Here is a 16293-nt window from a genome sequence, read left to right on the forward strand (position 1 = left end):
AGGCTCTTCAAAGCACAATCTTTAGGTTTGCATTAAACTTCTATTTGTGCATTCTGTGACCCCATCTAAAACCTCTGAACCATGCAGTCAAAAACGAATAAAATAATTGGGTGTTTGTCAGCCGCTCGAGTGCCAAACACATGTTTGAAATATGGAATAACTGAACTAGCATGGATTGTTGACATGGTGACTGCACAACTGAGATCTAACAGCACAAAAAAGCATTTCTCCATTACTTCAGTGGAGTAACTGAGTTAATGGTATGTCTGTTGCTAGCTATTTCACTTTTGCTAACCACAGAGGATGTTGAGAATGATCTAGATAACTTTATATGTCCATGTAAGCACATATCTAGAACTTCAGCAAAGTAAAAAATGACATCCGATGCAGTATTTGCAATAAATACCAAAGTCTTACAGCCGTCAGAGATCCAAAGCTGGTGAAGTTTACCCATAATGTATGATAGAGTTGGTCTTCTCTTGATAGCAGTATAAGCTGTCACTCATCGCATTGTTCACTGGTTAGCTTTTTTTGTTGCTCTTTCCCTCCTGGGTTGGTGTTCTCTCTCAGCTTCACAATGTCAATTATTCACGTCCTGCCTGTGCTGCTGGTCAAGTGGGCTTTCACCTTAAAACACCCATACTGGGACTAAAGTTGAATCCTCTATTCTTCGCTTGTTTTTACTGCTGGCTCAAGTCCTCTCCCAGTGTTCATCCCCAAATTTCCCAACCTCCTGCAGTCTGACTTACTGGCAGTCCTATGGCTAAGTATTGCAGGCATGGTTGATTAGGTTTCCCTTTGCACTGTTTACGAAATTAGGTGGATTGCTAACACACAGCACTTTATTACTGGCAGGCTCATAAGAATGCTAGCCATCAAGTCATCCTAAATTGTGGCAGACAGAATTATACATTCAGGCCACTATGTGTTGTACTGGTCTTGTTGAGGGTGTTAGTCTTGTTACAGCAGCTGTAGTTCCCTTGGGCTTACTGGATCTAAGAGACTTTCAAAAGTGGATTATCATTGTGGCTATATTTGCAAGAGGCACACAGGCTCTAGCTTGCTGAAGATGCAAGCATTTCTAGCAAAACAGAAATGTTTAGTACTGGTTCCCCATTGGGGAGAGATAATCACCAATTAGGGTGATTATCTCGCATCTACTGATGATCCACACCAAATTACTGATATAGCAAAAAAATGGAACGATTTGTCATCTCCGGTCATTTTCACATGTGCTTGTGGGTTTGGACTCTCCGAATGAAGGATGACTGCAACCAAGCATTTCTGAATGCAAGAGCCCTAGTACACAGACCCTGTATTTGGTAGCCCCACTTTGTTGACTGAATCTGGTATACTGCCTGATTTTTATAATGCTAGACAGGTAAAATCCAAATTCATATCACACCACAAATGGATGGCATCTCTTCTGGGGTTCCTTAATTTATTACAGCATTTCTGAAAGGGGTGAGGTGCCTCTAATCACCACAATTCCCAAAGAGTTTGGCATGTCCCATTTGCTCAAGCCCTTTAAGACTCCTTTTTACAAGCCTTTCCAAGAATCCAAAATGTAATTGGTGCCTCTAAAAACTGCCTTTCTGCAAGCCACGGGCAGAAACTGTAGGAAAACTGCATTTTCTTTTTGTATTTTTTTGACCATATCATCCAATTGTGTAAATCAGTGTCCCAAAGGGGCAAACCTGTAGACTGGGGCACTTTGAGCCCATCTAACTACAGCACAGGTGATTCTATAACTTGAAGGTGTAGCAAAAGATAACAATATGGTGACTAAAAAATGTAGGCATGTAAAAAAAAAAAAAAAAGAAAAAAGAAAAAGCTCTCTAGAGTTGTATTAAGCCCAAAAGTCTATACTAAAAAAAAAAGTATAGTAAAAAAATTATATTATGCAATTTCTTTATTTTTCTACCACTGCCTAGACTCCATTCTACCACAAGCTTTTCCAAAATTAGGCTGTTTTTTTAGCTGATGTAACCGCTGAACTGGTTACAGCTAGAATTGAGACTAAGTTCTACTGTATTTCTTGCTTGTCGCCCCCAGCCACAGCTCCCACTCCAGTCACGCTCACAGTCCAGGCAGACACCCACATCCTACCCTAGCACAATGCTGTAATTACTCTTGGTTTTGGTTCTCTTCTGAAAGCTTAAAATTTCCAGGAAGAAACTGTGATTAATTAGTGTCTCTGGCAGTCTACTGACAGAAAAGTGCTTATCTAAAGACCAGCAACGTCCATCTACTTTTGTCACAGCTTTCTACCATCCTGGGGGAACTTATCAATTAAACACTGTCTAATTATAATCACACGCTGTTACACTATCAGAACTAATTAGCAGCTGTTAATCTCTTTTGGCACAGTTGTGAGGTGGACATTAAGTTGGACATCATCACCTCCACATTTGCCTTGATGATCATGATGATGTGTCTTTTCATGTTCTTTGCAGGTAAAGCAGATTATGGAAGAGGCAGTCACCAAGAAATTTGTACATGAAGACAGCAGCCATGTCATCGCTCTGTGCAGTGAGTACACATCATGCAGAGATATCTCCTTTATGTTTTTCTTAGACAGCTATTTCAGCAGTTGAAAAGATCCATTGAAGCTGATACTGACGTGACTCATCATGGAAGATAGCTTTTGATGTCATCCGGATTAGTTTTACACAGGTTTATGAACAAGGGTTTAAAAGGCATCATTACGAAGTGCAGTCTCCTGAGAGAAGGCAGCTGACTGTGAGTGACTTGGTGTTTCCGGAGCTTTGGAAAAGAGCCAGAAGCAGTCGCTGTTGATGACTAGGAACAAAAATGTATGACTCACCTCTCTCCTTCAGTGACGTAGAGCCAGGTGGATGCAAGCAGTACTACAATATATCAGTCATCACTGATCCCCTGTTAAGCAAGTCTGAACAAAATGTGCCAGGAGTTTAGATTAGAAATAGCATGACACATGCCACAGTGGGAATAGACTACGCTTCTTGATGCTGTAGAGGACAATGTTTTTACTGTCCCTATTATTATTAGTAGTAGTAGTAGTAATAGTAGTAGTAGTAGTTGTTCTTCTTGGTATTATAATTATCATCATCATTAGTGGTATATAGCAATACCTTGCTATACACTTTTCTGTTTACCTAAGCTTGTTTCTGCTTTACTATAATATATTGTACCTTTATTCTATACAGAAATAGTCATTAATACTTCCAGAGGAAAAACAAGTTCCCTTTTCTCTGTTTCATTCTGTCCGACATATTTTAATGTTGTTGACTTAGTTACGATGTAGAAGTATAAATTTATATTTACAATTAACAGTTTTAGAAATAACAACTCTGGTTTTCAGCTATGTCATCTTTTGCTAGTCTTTGGATTGACTAGTCCGACAAAGTAGGCTAGCCTGTAAGCTAACTAGTTAACTTCTAACTGTAGGTACAAAAAGGCATGTAGTGCTGAATTGTACATGAAAACCATTAGTATTAACTCAAAATCAATGACTGAATTATTTTTCTTGTTTTATTCTTGTATTCTGGTTTTTGGCATGCATTATTATTGTATGCTCTTTAATGTTAAATCTTTTCCAGAGCCTTTTTTTGTCCTTTTCTTAACATATGCCAGCTCTCTTTCTGGAGTTATGTAAGCTTACAGTATAATATATTCCAGCATTGCTAGAGTTTTCAGTTTGTCACAAACTCCAGAAAACTACAAAATTTGTACTCATTTTCTTTTAAAATGGTTAATGATGAACTGTCAAGACTGTGCCGTATTTGATTGCAGTTTGGTTTCAGTACCTGCAGCACCTTCACTTTGAATTAATTGTTTTTATTGTTTTTTTTTTGTTGTTGTTCAGAAAGCTGTGATCTGTGCCAGTCCTTTTTTTTTTTTCTCAGAGGTCTTTTTTATTTACTCTGGAATACAGTTTGAGATTGACATGCTAATGCTACAGTGCCAGGTTGGCTATTTAGTGTAGCCCATTTCAGCACTTATACTAATTTCTTCTAACTGAATTTTTCATAGTCTTTAAAACGATTATTGCGAAAAATTAATTTTAATAAGCTTTTATTCACAGAAATAACATTTCTCTCAGCAATGGTTACATATTTAATTTTGAGTAGTAAATAAATTGAAATTCATTAAGTAGAATTACAATCTTTTCTCATTTTAAGCGCACTCTACCAACTTTTCTACAAACAGAATAATGTAGGCAAAAAGGCAAAGTAAGACTTTTGCACAATTTTGTACATCGTGTCCATCTGAAGCAGAAGATGGAGCCATATACGCAGTCGAAAGCTGCGTGTGCTCTTCGTCCCTTGTTTTTTTGGATACATGAGGGAGAGTCGTGACAGCGAGCTTGCTCTCAGGCAGTAGTGGGGGGGTAGAGACTCTGGGAGTGCAGCCAGCTACAGTCAGCAGGGCTGAAACAGACAGCAGATCTTTTAGTATACATCAGAGCCACACAACAAGGAATCCCCCGCACAGCCTGCCTCCTCCACAGAGGAATCTTGCAGATGACCCAACCCACACAGCCACACTTTCCCAGCAAGTGTATATTTGGAAATGTTGTGATCTTTTGGAGGAAAGCTGATGAAAGACAAACTTGAAGCAACAACACATAATGCTGCTAGTCAGGATGGAAGAGGAAGAGAGTTTGTGTAAAAGCAGAACCTGAACTGTCTGGTAGATTGGTAGAAATCGCCAACTTATCTCGACGTTTGCTTTTCGGCAGCTCAAGAAACAAACACTATGAACGACGCCCAGATGGCTTTTGTGTGAAGAGGCAGAAATACATGCCACCTGTTTCCCATCTTCCTTAGAGTTCTGTTCTTGTGTTGGATGTTACAGGAGGTGCTGTGGCATCGTGTCCCTAGAAGTCCCCTTTAGAAACTACACACTGTACTGCTGCTGCTTTCACACTGACCCATTAGCTACTTAACAGGTCCCTAGTAATAGCTGCCCTTCTTATACCATTAGTATACCATACCAAGTGGCTGCTTTTTTTCAGTTTCTTACATTTAATGTCTTTTAAATATGCTTTCATTTTGCATTCTATTCTTTCATAATGTTCAACTGCAACTATAATATAAGCAGGATTCATTTAAGTGAAAAGTACAATCTTACAAATAATTACATCAACATTTATCATTTGTTTTTACCTGGTATATACATTTACTCATTATATTTATTCAGTGTATATCCATATATCCATAAGTTTGAATTCCTCCGACTTTTGTTGAAATGTGTGCTTTAATGAAAGAAATAAAGTGCATGACCCTTTTGTAAATTTTAAGATTAATTTAAGTTAATCTTAAAATTTTAATAAATACTTAAAAATACTATCCTAAAAAGCAGTGGAGTAGTAGTTCAGTAATTCCAGATATTGAATATTTATTTGCTTAACTGAAACCCTTGCAAATTTCGAAGCATTCTATATTGATTTTAAAATGAGTGAAGATCAGTGTGGTGTCAGACTTGTAAATCCCATTTAACATGCACCTGACGTGTGTGTGCACGTGACAATGTAACACCTTGTTTTTCCAGAACTGCAGTTTAATGATTACCCAAACCTGTTGGCTTCAGGCTTCAAACCGTAGGTGTTATCATGCTGGTTTGTTTCTTCGGTTTCCAGCACTTTCCAGATTTTTCAGTGTTATAAAAGCATCTCCTTATGCCCCCCAAAATACTATTTACATGAGCGTTTTATTGCCCACGAACGGAATATCATGAGACAATATGCAGTTTCTCAGAAATCAACAAATCACTTTTTCCAGCTGCAGTGCGTGGGCAAGTTCAAAGGTCAACACAAATGGGTGGGAGTGCAGCACACATTTAAATATTTAACATGACTTAAAAAAGTGCCTGAGCTGAACACACTCCAGTGCTGCGTGCCCTTTAATTTAGAGAGTATTAATGAGTAATGTGGAAATAATTAGCTAAATCCCACTTGACTTGTTTGGTTGTGTAAAACATTAATTATCATTTCTTCGAAATGGGTGTCGTAAAAAAGCATAACTTGCATTTATTTTTTTTATGTTTTTTATTTTATTGTATGTAATACCTTTTTTTAGCACTTGGCGGTTATAAAACATCTTTATGTCTTCGATTTAGCAATAATGCCTTATCTTTTGTCTAAAATGTTGAAACAGTCAGTAAACAACATTAGGACATATCATATGATGTCCTGTGGCTAGGGAGGAAAAAGAAAAAAAGCAGGAATTTCTGGGTTATATCAGCTAGCTGCCTCTCTAGAGTATAATTCAAACAGTGCTATAGACAAGTTACTAATAGTGCTTTTATGATCTGGTGTGCTGCATTTGCAGTAAGAATCACTCAGTTTTTGAAAAGAGTTTGCCAGATTGCATATTGAACATCTGCAACACTGTGGTAATTAGGTAGTAATGACAGAATGAACAGAGAAATGAGTCACTTGTGTTTATCTAGGGTTGCCTGTGCAAATTTTTGCAAAGGCAACAAAGACTGAACATGCAATTAAAAGTGCAGATAGGTTTGTACTGAGAAAATCACATTTCATCACAATAACACACGGTTTGCAAATGACAAAAAGAAAAATGGCCCTGATTTGTTCACCAGTCGGCTAGTACAGTAGATGGCATTAAGTTTACTGACCTCGACATAATGTTCAAAAAATTGCATGCTTTTAAAAGAATGTTCTTTTAATTGACGTGTATTAGCTGCATGTTGTATAAGTGTGAGAAATTTAAAATGTTTAATTAGTTTATATCTGGAAGGTCCCAAAACACAACTCTGAGGCATACCATTTTACAATGGCAGCCCATAATTTCAGTGCCAAATTCCTGGCATATATTTAGACACCATTGGAGATAATCCATTCTGATTTTTTCCTTAATGCTGATCAGGAACCCCCACCTTTCACTAGCAAGTCTAATGGAATAACAAAGAAAAACGAATCTAATTTCAGCATCCCTCCCATCTGTTGTAATGCAGCCTGGTGGCTTGGTGAGACAAGCTGTGGGTTGAGGATATGTTTAATGATTTGCACTAAACCTCCCTTTGGCAGACGTCGTTACATTTGAAGCTGAATCTAGGTGTGGAGCTAATTTAGAATAACAAGCATGCGAAGTCACAAGAGACTCTGGAAGAGGCTCAGGTATTCCACCGCTTGCTGCATCTCCATGACAACATAGTGTCGCTGTCAGCACACATTTAGCTATGTCAAAAGCTATTACGTGCAAACACATTTTCACACACACACAAACACACACAAACACACACACACACACACACACACACACACACACACACACACACACACACACACACATGCAGGCTATCTATTTGCTCCATTACTGGTCTTCATTATGGTTATTTCAGGATTTCCGGAGGCTTTTTAGCCGGCGCAGAGTTGTGTGATGGCTTCTCCTCCTGACAAAGTCCATCACAGTGAGTGGTGTTTCAGAGCATCCCTTTGTAGGTTTTGGCATGTCTGACAGGCCGCCTCTGTACCCTCCCGGATTTGGACAGAGCGGATTCAAGAGGAGCTCTTTGAGACATCACACTGTGGCATGTCGGCTTTCCCGCAGCGTGACTCAAACACACACGGTCGATAAAGCTGACTCGGGTATGGTGGTAAGGACTGCGAGAAACACTCGCAGGCTCCCTGTTCTCTCTGATTTTAGCTCCAGGGGGATGCACTATGGGGGTCTCTGTAACAAAGCTACAGCAGAGTAACCTATGAGCAAGAAGAATCCAGTTTTAACATCTCTTTATTAAAGATTCTGTTTACTTTTATGTAGGAATTTAAGAACGCTTCATTGGAAAGTGGTTAGCTCTGAATACGAGCCAGAATCGCAGGAAGATTGGCATTGCTATTGATTAAGACCTTGGCTATTTGTTACTGGCAGAGAACTACCTCTTGTAGATTTGAAACATCAGTACAGTGAATTGTGGTGAGCCAATGAAGAAAGAGGAACAGAACGGGAGTCTGGAGCAATTCAAAAACAAAAGAATAAAACCTTTGCTGCTGAGAAAGAAGTCTCCTGAAGATGAATGGCGCAGCTTATATCATTTTTAAGCATGCCACAGGCATACAAAATTGTGGGTTGAAGATGCTAAACATATCTCAAGTATCTGAAATGTATATTTTTATTTTATTTTTTTACTGTGAACACATTAAAGTTTTTCAGTATTAAAATGATTTAGAGGCAGTTATGGGAATTCTTCGAAAGTGATGCCTGGCTATTACAGGGAACTGGGATCATATAGCAGGTGAGCATGCAAAGCTCCACACAAACTACAGCTGAACAAGCTGCTTGTTTTTATATTTTTCTACCAATCGAGCATTTCAGATTAATTTGCACACATCCTGTCACCTTGACTTCCTATAACAACCCCTCTGAATGTGAAATAGTTTGAGATACTTTTAGTTTCATTAACAGCGCTACACCAACGGTGGTCTTCAAAAACAGGACCTGGAGAGTATCATTGACAGTCTCTATTTCTTGCTTTTTAATCCAAAACTGTCTGTGTACATGTTGTCAACTACAAAGTGTACATTTGATATTTACATTTGCACCATTTAGCAGACAGCCTTATAGGTGCTTTGCAAACGTCAACAATATATCAATATTCTAATGGTCTAATAATACCATTGAACTATGAAAACCTCTTTGAATCATTCACCCTATTCTTTTAAGATCATGAGCTTAAATCCTGACTATACCACAGCCATTTCTGTCTAGCAGGTCAAGAAAGCACAATTGCCAATGCTTTCTCTATTTCTCTACCTTGTATTATCTTTTCCCAGTCAATCATTTTGACACTAACCAACCACAGGTGCCCGTAAGCTAATGCATGCAAGATAGGCAGATAGTGCTCTTCTCCAACTATGTTGCTCTACTCTGATAGCAGAAGGTTAGCTAGAGAGTGTGTGGAACCTGGTGAGATCAAACTGGGAGGTTTTTTAATAAAAAAAAAAAAAAAAAGAGAGCTAATTAAAGCAGAGCTATGTCTTTAGTCTTCTTTGGAGGACCGCCAATGACTTAGATGTTTGGACAACAGCCAGAGGAAGTTCATTCAACCACTGATTCATCATTGCACCAGTTGGAGTGGTGTGTGTAGTGTTGGCTGGAGTGTGCCTAGGTAGACTGTTATTTAATTACTTCCCTTTCCTATTTCTTGAGAAGACTGTACACAAACAAATAGAAGCAGAATGCTAAATCTCATAATCTTGTTTAGTTAAATCTATAAAAAGCGCTTCCAGCTTTTATGGAAAATGTTACTCATTTTTATTAGCTATTTTATGTACGCACCGTTTATGTACATACATTTACATGCAGATATTTTATGCACACACACACACACACACACACACACACACACACACACACACACACACACACACATTTAAATTTTATTACTGCACTTGAGTACATTTTCATGTATACTGTATGTACTTCACCAGGTTTTTTACATTTTCGGAAAAATACACTGTTCTTCACTACTTTGAAGTGAATACATAAACTGTAGTCAAGTGTTAAGACTACAAGGCTACAGCCATAATTCTGTGGTTCTCATGAGAGTTTGCATGCAGCAAATTCACACTGTGGCTGGAACAATAGAAAACTCACCCCTTGAAAAGGTATGACGAGCAGGAGTATGGAACACTTTTTTTTCTGTTGATACTTGCAGGTAAGTATATTTAAAAGCAGTTACTTTATTATTAAATTCTAAAATATTTAATATTTAAGAAGGGATTTGATTAAGTACTGAAATGGGGTCCTTCATACATTATCATACATTGCATTGTAACTCTTTTCGCTTGGATGTTCCCAGTTGGAGAAGACTCCCAAGTGCCCCAGGTACGCCAAATTTGCTTTCTCTGTAATCCTTTTCCCACAGATGCTATTTCATAGACTGCTGCTTAATTAGAGAAGATGCACTGTCTGAATTAAACCTTGTGCACATGGTGGAATGGAATGCTCATAATTTTTTTTTTTTGTAAAGATAAATGGGTTAAACAGGCTCGGTACCTTTGCTCTCCACCTGTTAAATATCTTGTGTGGGTAGGAAAAACAAAAAGAGATTTATCTGTTTAATATTTGAATATTCCCTTACCTCCATGTGATATTTATTTTAAGAACAACATTCAGTCATGTTAATGTGACCCTTTAGTCAGACAGAAGAAATTATATTCTGGTTTTATTTTATTTATTTATTTTTTAACTCTGTGGTGTGCTTGTTTCATTACACTGTGTAAATAATCCTATTGACACTTTTAGATGTTGTCAGACCCAAAGACATTTGCAATGATGAGTGCTTGCTTGGTACTAATTGCGGTGTTTATATGGTGTTATAGAAGGGTGATTTCTCACCTGTTAGTGGCTTTTTTGAGCATATTTGCTAATTGGTTAACATCACAATTATACTCTGCATAATTATACAACTGAAGGGCTAAAAAAAAAAAACATACTTATTAAATAGGTGTGCATAGAAATCACAAAAATGACCTGAACACAGATAATGGTGGAGCTGGGGTTGGTGCTACAAGAAAGAAGAGATGTTTGTATAAATCTTTTTTCTTTTTTTTCAGTACAAGATTACAAGAGCCCTGCCATTTGGCTCAGTTTGTGCCTCACAGCTTGGATTAACAGCTCACATCTACAGGAAGTTGTGCCTGCAACCAAAAATAATTACTTTTTCACTGCAATTGAAGCATACTAGTGTTCACTCAGAATCAGACTGAGATGCTTAGATGCACTCAGACAGCTGATTTTGCATGTGACTGCTGTGTCCTCACCTGGCCAAATGACATCTTGCAGGGAAAATGGCAGGCCTCAGGATTGGATTCAAATAGACTAAATACCGCAAATTTAATACTGGTTTAGAGAGTCTACAGAACCTTTTGAAAAAACAATGCTCACTTTAACTAAACTCTAGTGTGGTCTGGAGTGTATGTAAGCGATCCACTCTGTGCTGTACGCCAGGTAATGTAATTGTTTCAACTAATCCGGTTTCAAGTTTCATGATGGCTGCAAAAGGGTTATTATAGACAACAAAAGAAGAACGCCTCATTGATGTGTGGTACAAAGAACATATTCAAACTCAAATAGATACAATGCATAACGTTTCTGAATATGTGAGCAGCTTCTACAAACCCTCCATCAGCATTATTTGAAGGTATATGATTAATCACTGCGAGAGACAGAAAGAAATGATGTAAGACTATAATTGATTAGTCGAGGCCAAACAATGAAACTGGCCATCCATAGTACTCGTTACCAAGGTTACCAAGGTTAGATCACTATGGATATTGTTATTAGCTCACCTTTTGGTGCAAATGATTGCACTGGCAAAATCGCTTGTTTTCTTACATAGGAATGGCATATCAACATAAATAAACATCTGTCAACAAGGAACCATCCTTGTTGACAGATGTTTATTTATGTTGATATGCCATGCATTTAAAATGTGATGCAACAAACCAAAGGAATATGCAACAATTAACATACATATACACAGTGGCACAATCAAGCCATAGTCTATAAGGTATTATTTTGTGTCTAAGAAACCTGAGCTTCCCCTAAATAATTATAGAATCCATCCTGGATTTAGATTCAAGTGTTCGGGCCAAGTGTGAAAACGAAAGCAGTGGCTGATGAAGTTCACCATTAGTGTACTTGAGTAAAAGTAAAAAAAAAAAAATAATAATAAAAAAAATTAACTTGCTTTTGAATGCACTTATTAAAAGCAATACTACTTAGCTATTTCATAATTTATGCAATTCAATGTTTCATTCTATTGCAAATTATAAGTTTCACACGACAGTTTTCTGTTGGTATTTCAACAGAAATTCTCTCCAGAACCCTGGGGTTACTGTTGTAGTCTCATTTACATTTATGGTCTTATCCAAAGCAATTTACAATTCTGATTTATACAACCTAGCAATTAAGGATTAAGGGGCATGTGCTCAGAGGGCCCTAGCAATGGCAGCTTGGCAATGCTTGGGTATAAACTTGGATGTATTCAGTTCAAGGTAGTGAGAAATCGCACGTTTTTCTTTAATGCAGTGGATTAAATTGATTTGGGGAAACTTTCTCTCAGCGTAGGCAGAAGGAATCACAGCCAAGCCGATTCGCATTTGGCTCGGTTAGATCAAAAGTCCAACTGATCTTCTATACTCTTGTCTCTTTTGCACAAGAAAATACAGCTCTGACAGACAGTCAGATAAAATCAATATTTAATACCCTCATGAGATTGCCTGGCCAAAGAGGACTAGGAAAATGAGCAGAGAGTAAAAAAAAAAAAGAAGACGAGAGGTGTTGGCCCATTTGATCTCTGGTATCTGGACTGACATTTGTCTTTTTTGTCGGTTTTTCACCTTTGGTCCCCCTTTATTCCTCTGCATGAATGGAAATCAGGATTCTGATACCAGGTTGATGCATTTGCATGAGCACGTGTGTGTGACTGTGAGTGTGTTCATTATAGCCATCCATCCATACTGTAAGCTTTAAGTAAGAAACTCGCCATTTTAGTTCCTTGTTAGTGGGCTTGGTGAGAGGAATGGCATGCTTTAACACACTCAGCCTCCTAGTGTCTGTCCCAGTGACGACATCCTGCTGCTATTATTAAAGGTGTTGTTCTGTTGGATAAATTTCACACAGCAGAAATAGCAGGGGTGCAGTATAACGCCGTTTGACTAATTTCCACAACTCTTTATTGTAGCTGTCAGTTATTATTTGTGGTGTTGGTAAAAGTGGTTTTGGACTGATTTTATATGACATTAAAGCCTTCACTTTATCCATAACTAAGAGATAGTGATATTTTGTGTGTGTGTGTGTGTGTGTGTGTGTGTGTGTGTGTGTGTGTGTGTGTGTGTGTGTGTGTGTGTGTGTGTGTGTGTGTGTAGAGTAAGCGATACCATTTCAGAAAATCTGTGAATCTAAGCTTAGTAGTTATGGTAAGCATGACCAAACGTGTTTGCAGACAAATGTGGTTTAAGAATCTTTATATGAACCCCTCCCAAACTTTCTGTCTGCATCCCAGACCACTGCAGGGTGCGGTTGGAGATGGATGAGTCATTAATCAGCTCTTTGCTCTCTCTTATCACACTCCTGCTTTTCCCCCTTGCTTTTTTTCCCTGTTTTTTTTTGGACTTTCGGTCCAGCAGCTTGTTTTCCTACTGCCAACACTGTATGCTTTACTCACTCAGCAATGTAAAGTAATTTTTCTTGAGCAGCACATACAAAGGGTCTGAACGGTAAAACACGGTTAACCTGCGAATGCATGTATATGACCTCATGATGTTCAGATCAAATTACGCAGAAATTCTGAGTGTCTGACTCAGCTACACTATCCTGCTAATTAAACCACATCAGCCCCAGTGACTGTAGTCGCTCTGCCATGTACCCAAAAATCAGTGTGTTTTAATTGTAGATTGGACACTCACTCTCAGCACTCAGCAATATCCTCATGGGCTTTGTACACACATCAAAGTAAATAGGTTTTCTTCTGATCTCATTTGTAGTGCCCTGATAGCAGATTACAAGTACTTAAATCGGATTTGTTTGTTCAGATCATAGTTTTAAGAAACATTTAATTCTATTCTGAACATATTAATGTTTATAACTACTTTGTGTGATTTACCATGTTTGTTATATATTTTTTTTATATATGTTATATTGTTTAATCGATTATTTTACACTAAGGTTTTGGTGCCAGTGGGAAATATCTCTTGCTAAAGAGAATGATGCAGCAGCACTTTAGTCATTTAGCTCTCTCACTACCTTATCTGTACACTTTCACGTAATACATCAGTCAGTGCCATTGTGTTTCTCTTCGTGTAGATCTCTGCTTTAAATTCAAACAACCGAATTACATTTACATTTTATGAGTTTGGTTAATCATCATATGGTGACGAACGAAAGAATCTGTTGCCCTTTTTGTTTGTTGTTGCTAAAATGAAATGGCCTTGTGTAACATCGGTATAGCAGAACTGTCTTAGAGAACTAACCAATATACAGCAGCAACAAACATCCAAACACTCGAATCATTAGGCTATTCACAAATATTGACATTTTTTTCCACACATTTATTGTGTTTCAGGCTGGTCTTTTACGTATGGACATGAGCATATGTGCAGTGGTTGATGCGGAGAGGGTGAAAGCTAAATAACTATCAACATACTTATATTATACATGCAAATACCCAGCTTTGTTTTTAAATGCATGCATCACACGTGAAAACCGAAGAGTTTTGAAATGGAAAAAACTCTTCTAACTTGCATTTCATCCATGTTTTTGTTCTCGTTTTTTGACGTCAATAAGTGCTGCACACAGAATAACAAAAAACCCCTCACATGAAATCTGATTTAGCTGGGCAGACTGAGCCACATGTTCAGAAATCCAATGTTAATTAGATTTGACCCTTACATACAAAATATGGCTAGAATCCGATTGGAAATGGTTAGATTTTGTGTGCTATTTTTCTGTATTAAACTGGCAACAGAAAAAAATTGTTTAAACTAGACATGCCAGGGACAAAAAATGGGCAGTCCAATTGAATATAACCATTTGATATTCCATCGGTGTAGTTTTCAAAACCCAGGTGAGCCCTTTGGACCCTTTCAAAGCTATGAGTCATAATGCAGACATTAGAAGCAATATTATAACATTTATTGATTTCAAAAATCCTTAAAAAGCAGACCACATGACTGATGAATCAGTAGGCTGCATCCATTTTCACAGATTTACTCAGTCAGCATTTTGTACCATAATAACAAGCCGGAGAAGATGCACAATGGATTAATGGTAACGCAGTGAAGAGGAAGAAGTAAAGAAATCTTTTAGATCAGACATAATGCAGGAGGATAATGCATTCTGTTTGCACTTTTAAGTAAGGTTAGTTTACTAGTTCTTTAGTTACAAGCAAATAAAATAGTGCCCAAGAGTGACTTTGATAGCTTATGTAATCTGGCTTTAACATTGCCACATGCTGCTGAATGTCATCAATGTTGCATAAAATGTGTTGGTGTTGTGAAAACTAACTTTAGTACAATTGACTTTTTTACTATTACACTTGGAATTGAGCATAAGTCTGGCACCTGCCACAATTCACAGGCCCTCACTCTCTGCATTGATTGTTCTTAACATTTCTTTACCTCTTTTACCCCAACTTTTCACCTCGTGCTCTCACTCAGTTTTCTACTCTTCTGTTTCTCCTCTCTATTCCTCCCACACAGCATACAGCTGCCCGGTGCTTCTGTAATGCAGTTCATTACTGTCAATTATAGTGACTCACATCTCCAGCTTGGCAGCACATTCACAGGTGGCTCCTCCCAACAAAGGCACAGATGTCACACAGACACACACTCGCTCGACTCCCACCCCTGTCGTGTCCAATTATGAGTACTGATTATAGCCATGGATCACCAGATCATCACTAAACATTTGTCTCCTTCAGTAAATGGTTGTTCATTTCAGGTTGTAAATCATAACTTCAGTTAAATACTCATTTAAAGCATGACCCATATTCAGAACAATTAAAAACATCAGAAGCAAAGATGGTAAATCTTTTTGAGATTCTGTTCTATACTGATCGTATCCCATAATACTAAAAACTGTATCCCATAATATTTGCACATTTGTCTAATCATGCTTCAAAACTTACATTAAAATTGATCCCTGGGCAAGCCGCTAAAGTACATGGAACATTTTGTAGCCATAAAGCAATACAATATTTTTCAGTCACAATATGCAGATTTGCTGTGTGAAAAGGAAATGTTCCACTCAGCATTACACCACTTGCACCAGCCTGAACCGCAGGCCCCAGAAAGGTTGGGTCCATGAATTCCTGCTGGTGAGACCTTTTTGTGTAAACTTATACATGAGATCAAGCAGTTAAATACTAAAAACCAACACATCAGGCATTAACAACCATAACACAGTGAAAATGATTTAGATTTAAAAAAAATTTGTTCAGATGATTGATATTTCATTAATAAAGTACACTGTTTTGACAAATGAATTTCACACCTATAAAATTACTTTGTATGCCTTTTTGTTATGATTTTATTTCACTGGTACCAAGAGGCCTAAATGAGTTCCAGTATGAGAGTATTACAAGTATATGACTTTCCTCCTTACAATAATGACATTGAATTTATTAACTAGTCAAAATTAAATATGTAACTAGGGGATTAACAGAGTGTATTTTAATTGTATCAGAGCCACAAGTTAATATCTAATGTCTTTTAAATATAATGTTCCAAAAATAATACTTGTTCCAAACATTTGAGTTACATTAGCTGGGGACATGGAACTT

At 37.7% G+C, this 16293-nt stretch overlaps 1 protein-coding gene across 4 annotated transcripts in view; it reads left to right on the forward strand.

Moving 5' to 3' along the window:
- The window catches only part of sgsm2 (small G protein signaling modulator 2), a 42339-nt gene that overhangs the window by 4599 nt on the left and 21447 nt on the right, over positions 1 to 16293 (forward strand). For all 4 annotated transcript variants that reach the window (XM_083549293.1, XM_083549294.1, XM_083549291.1 and 1 more), the window contains exon 2: positions 2457 to 2532. In XM_083549293.1, the coding sequence (XP_083405419.1) occupies positions 2457 to 2532 (76 nt within the window). The remainder of the gene's footprint in view (positions 1 to 2456; positions 2533 to 16293) is intronic.

This window comes from Silurus aristotelis (genome assembly GCF_946808225.1).
Source record: "Silurus aristotelis genome assembly, chromosome: 8".
NCBI classification, from domain to species: Eukaryota; Metazoa; Chordata; class Actinopteri; order Siluriformes; family Siluridae; genus Silurus; species Silurus aristotelis.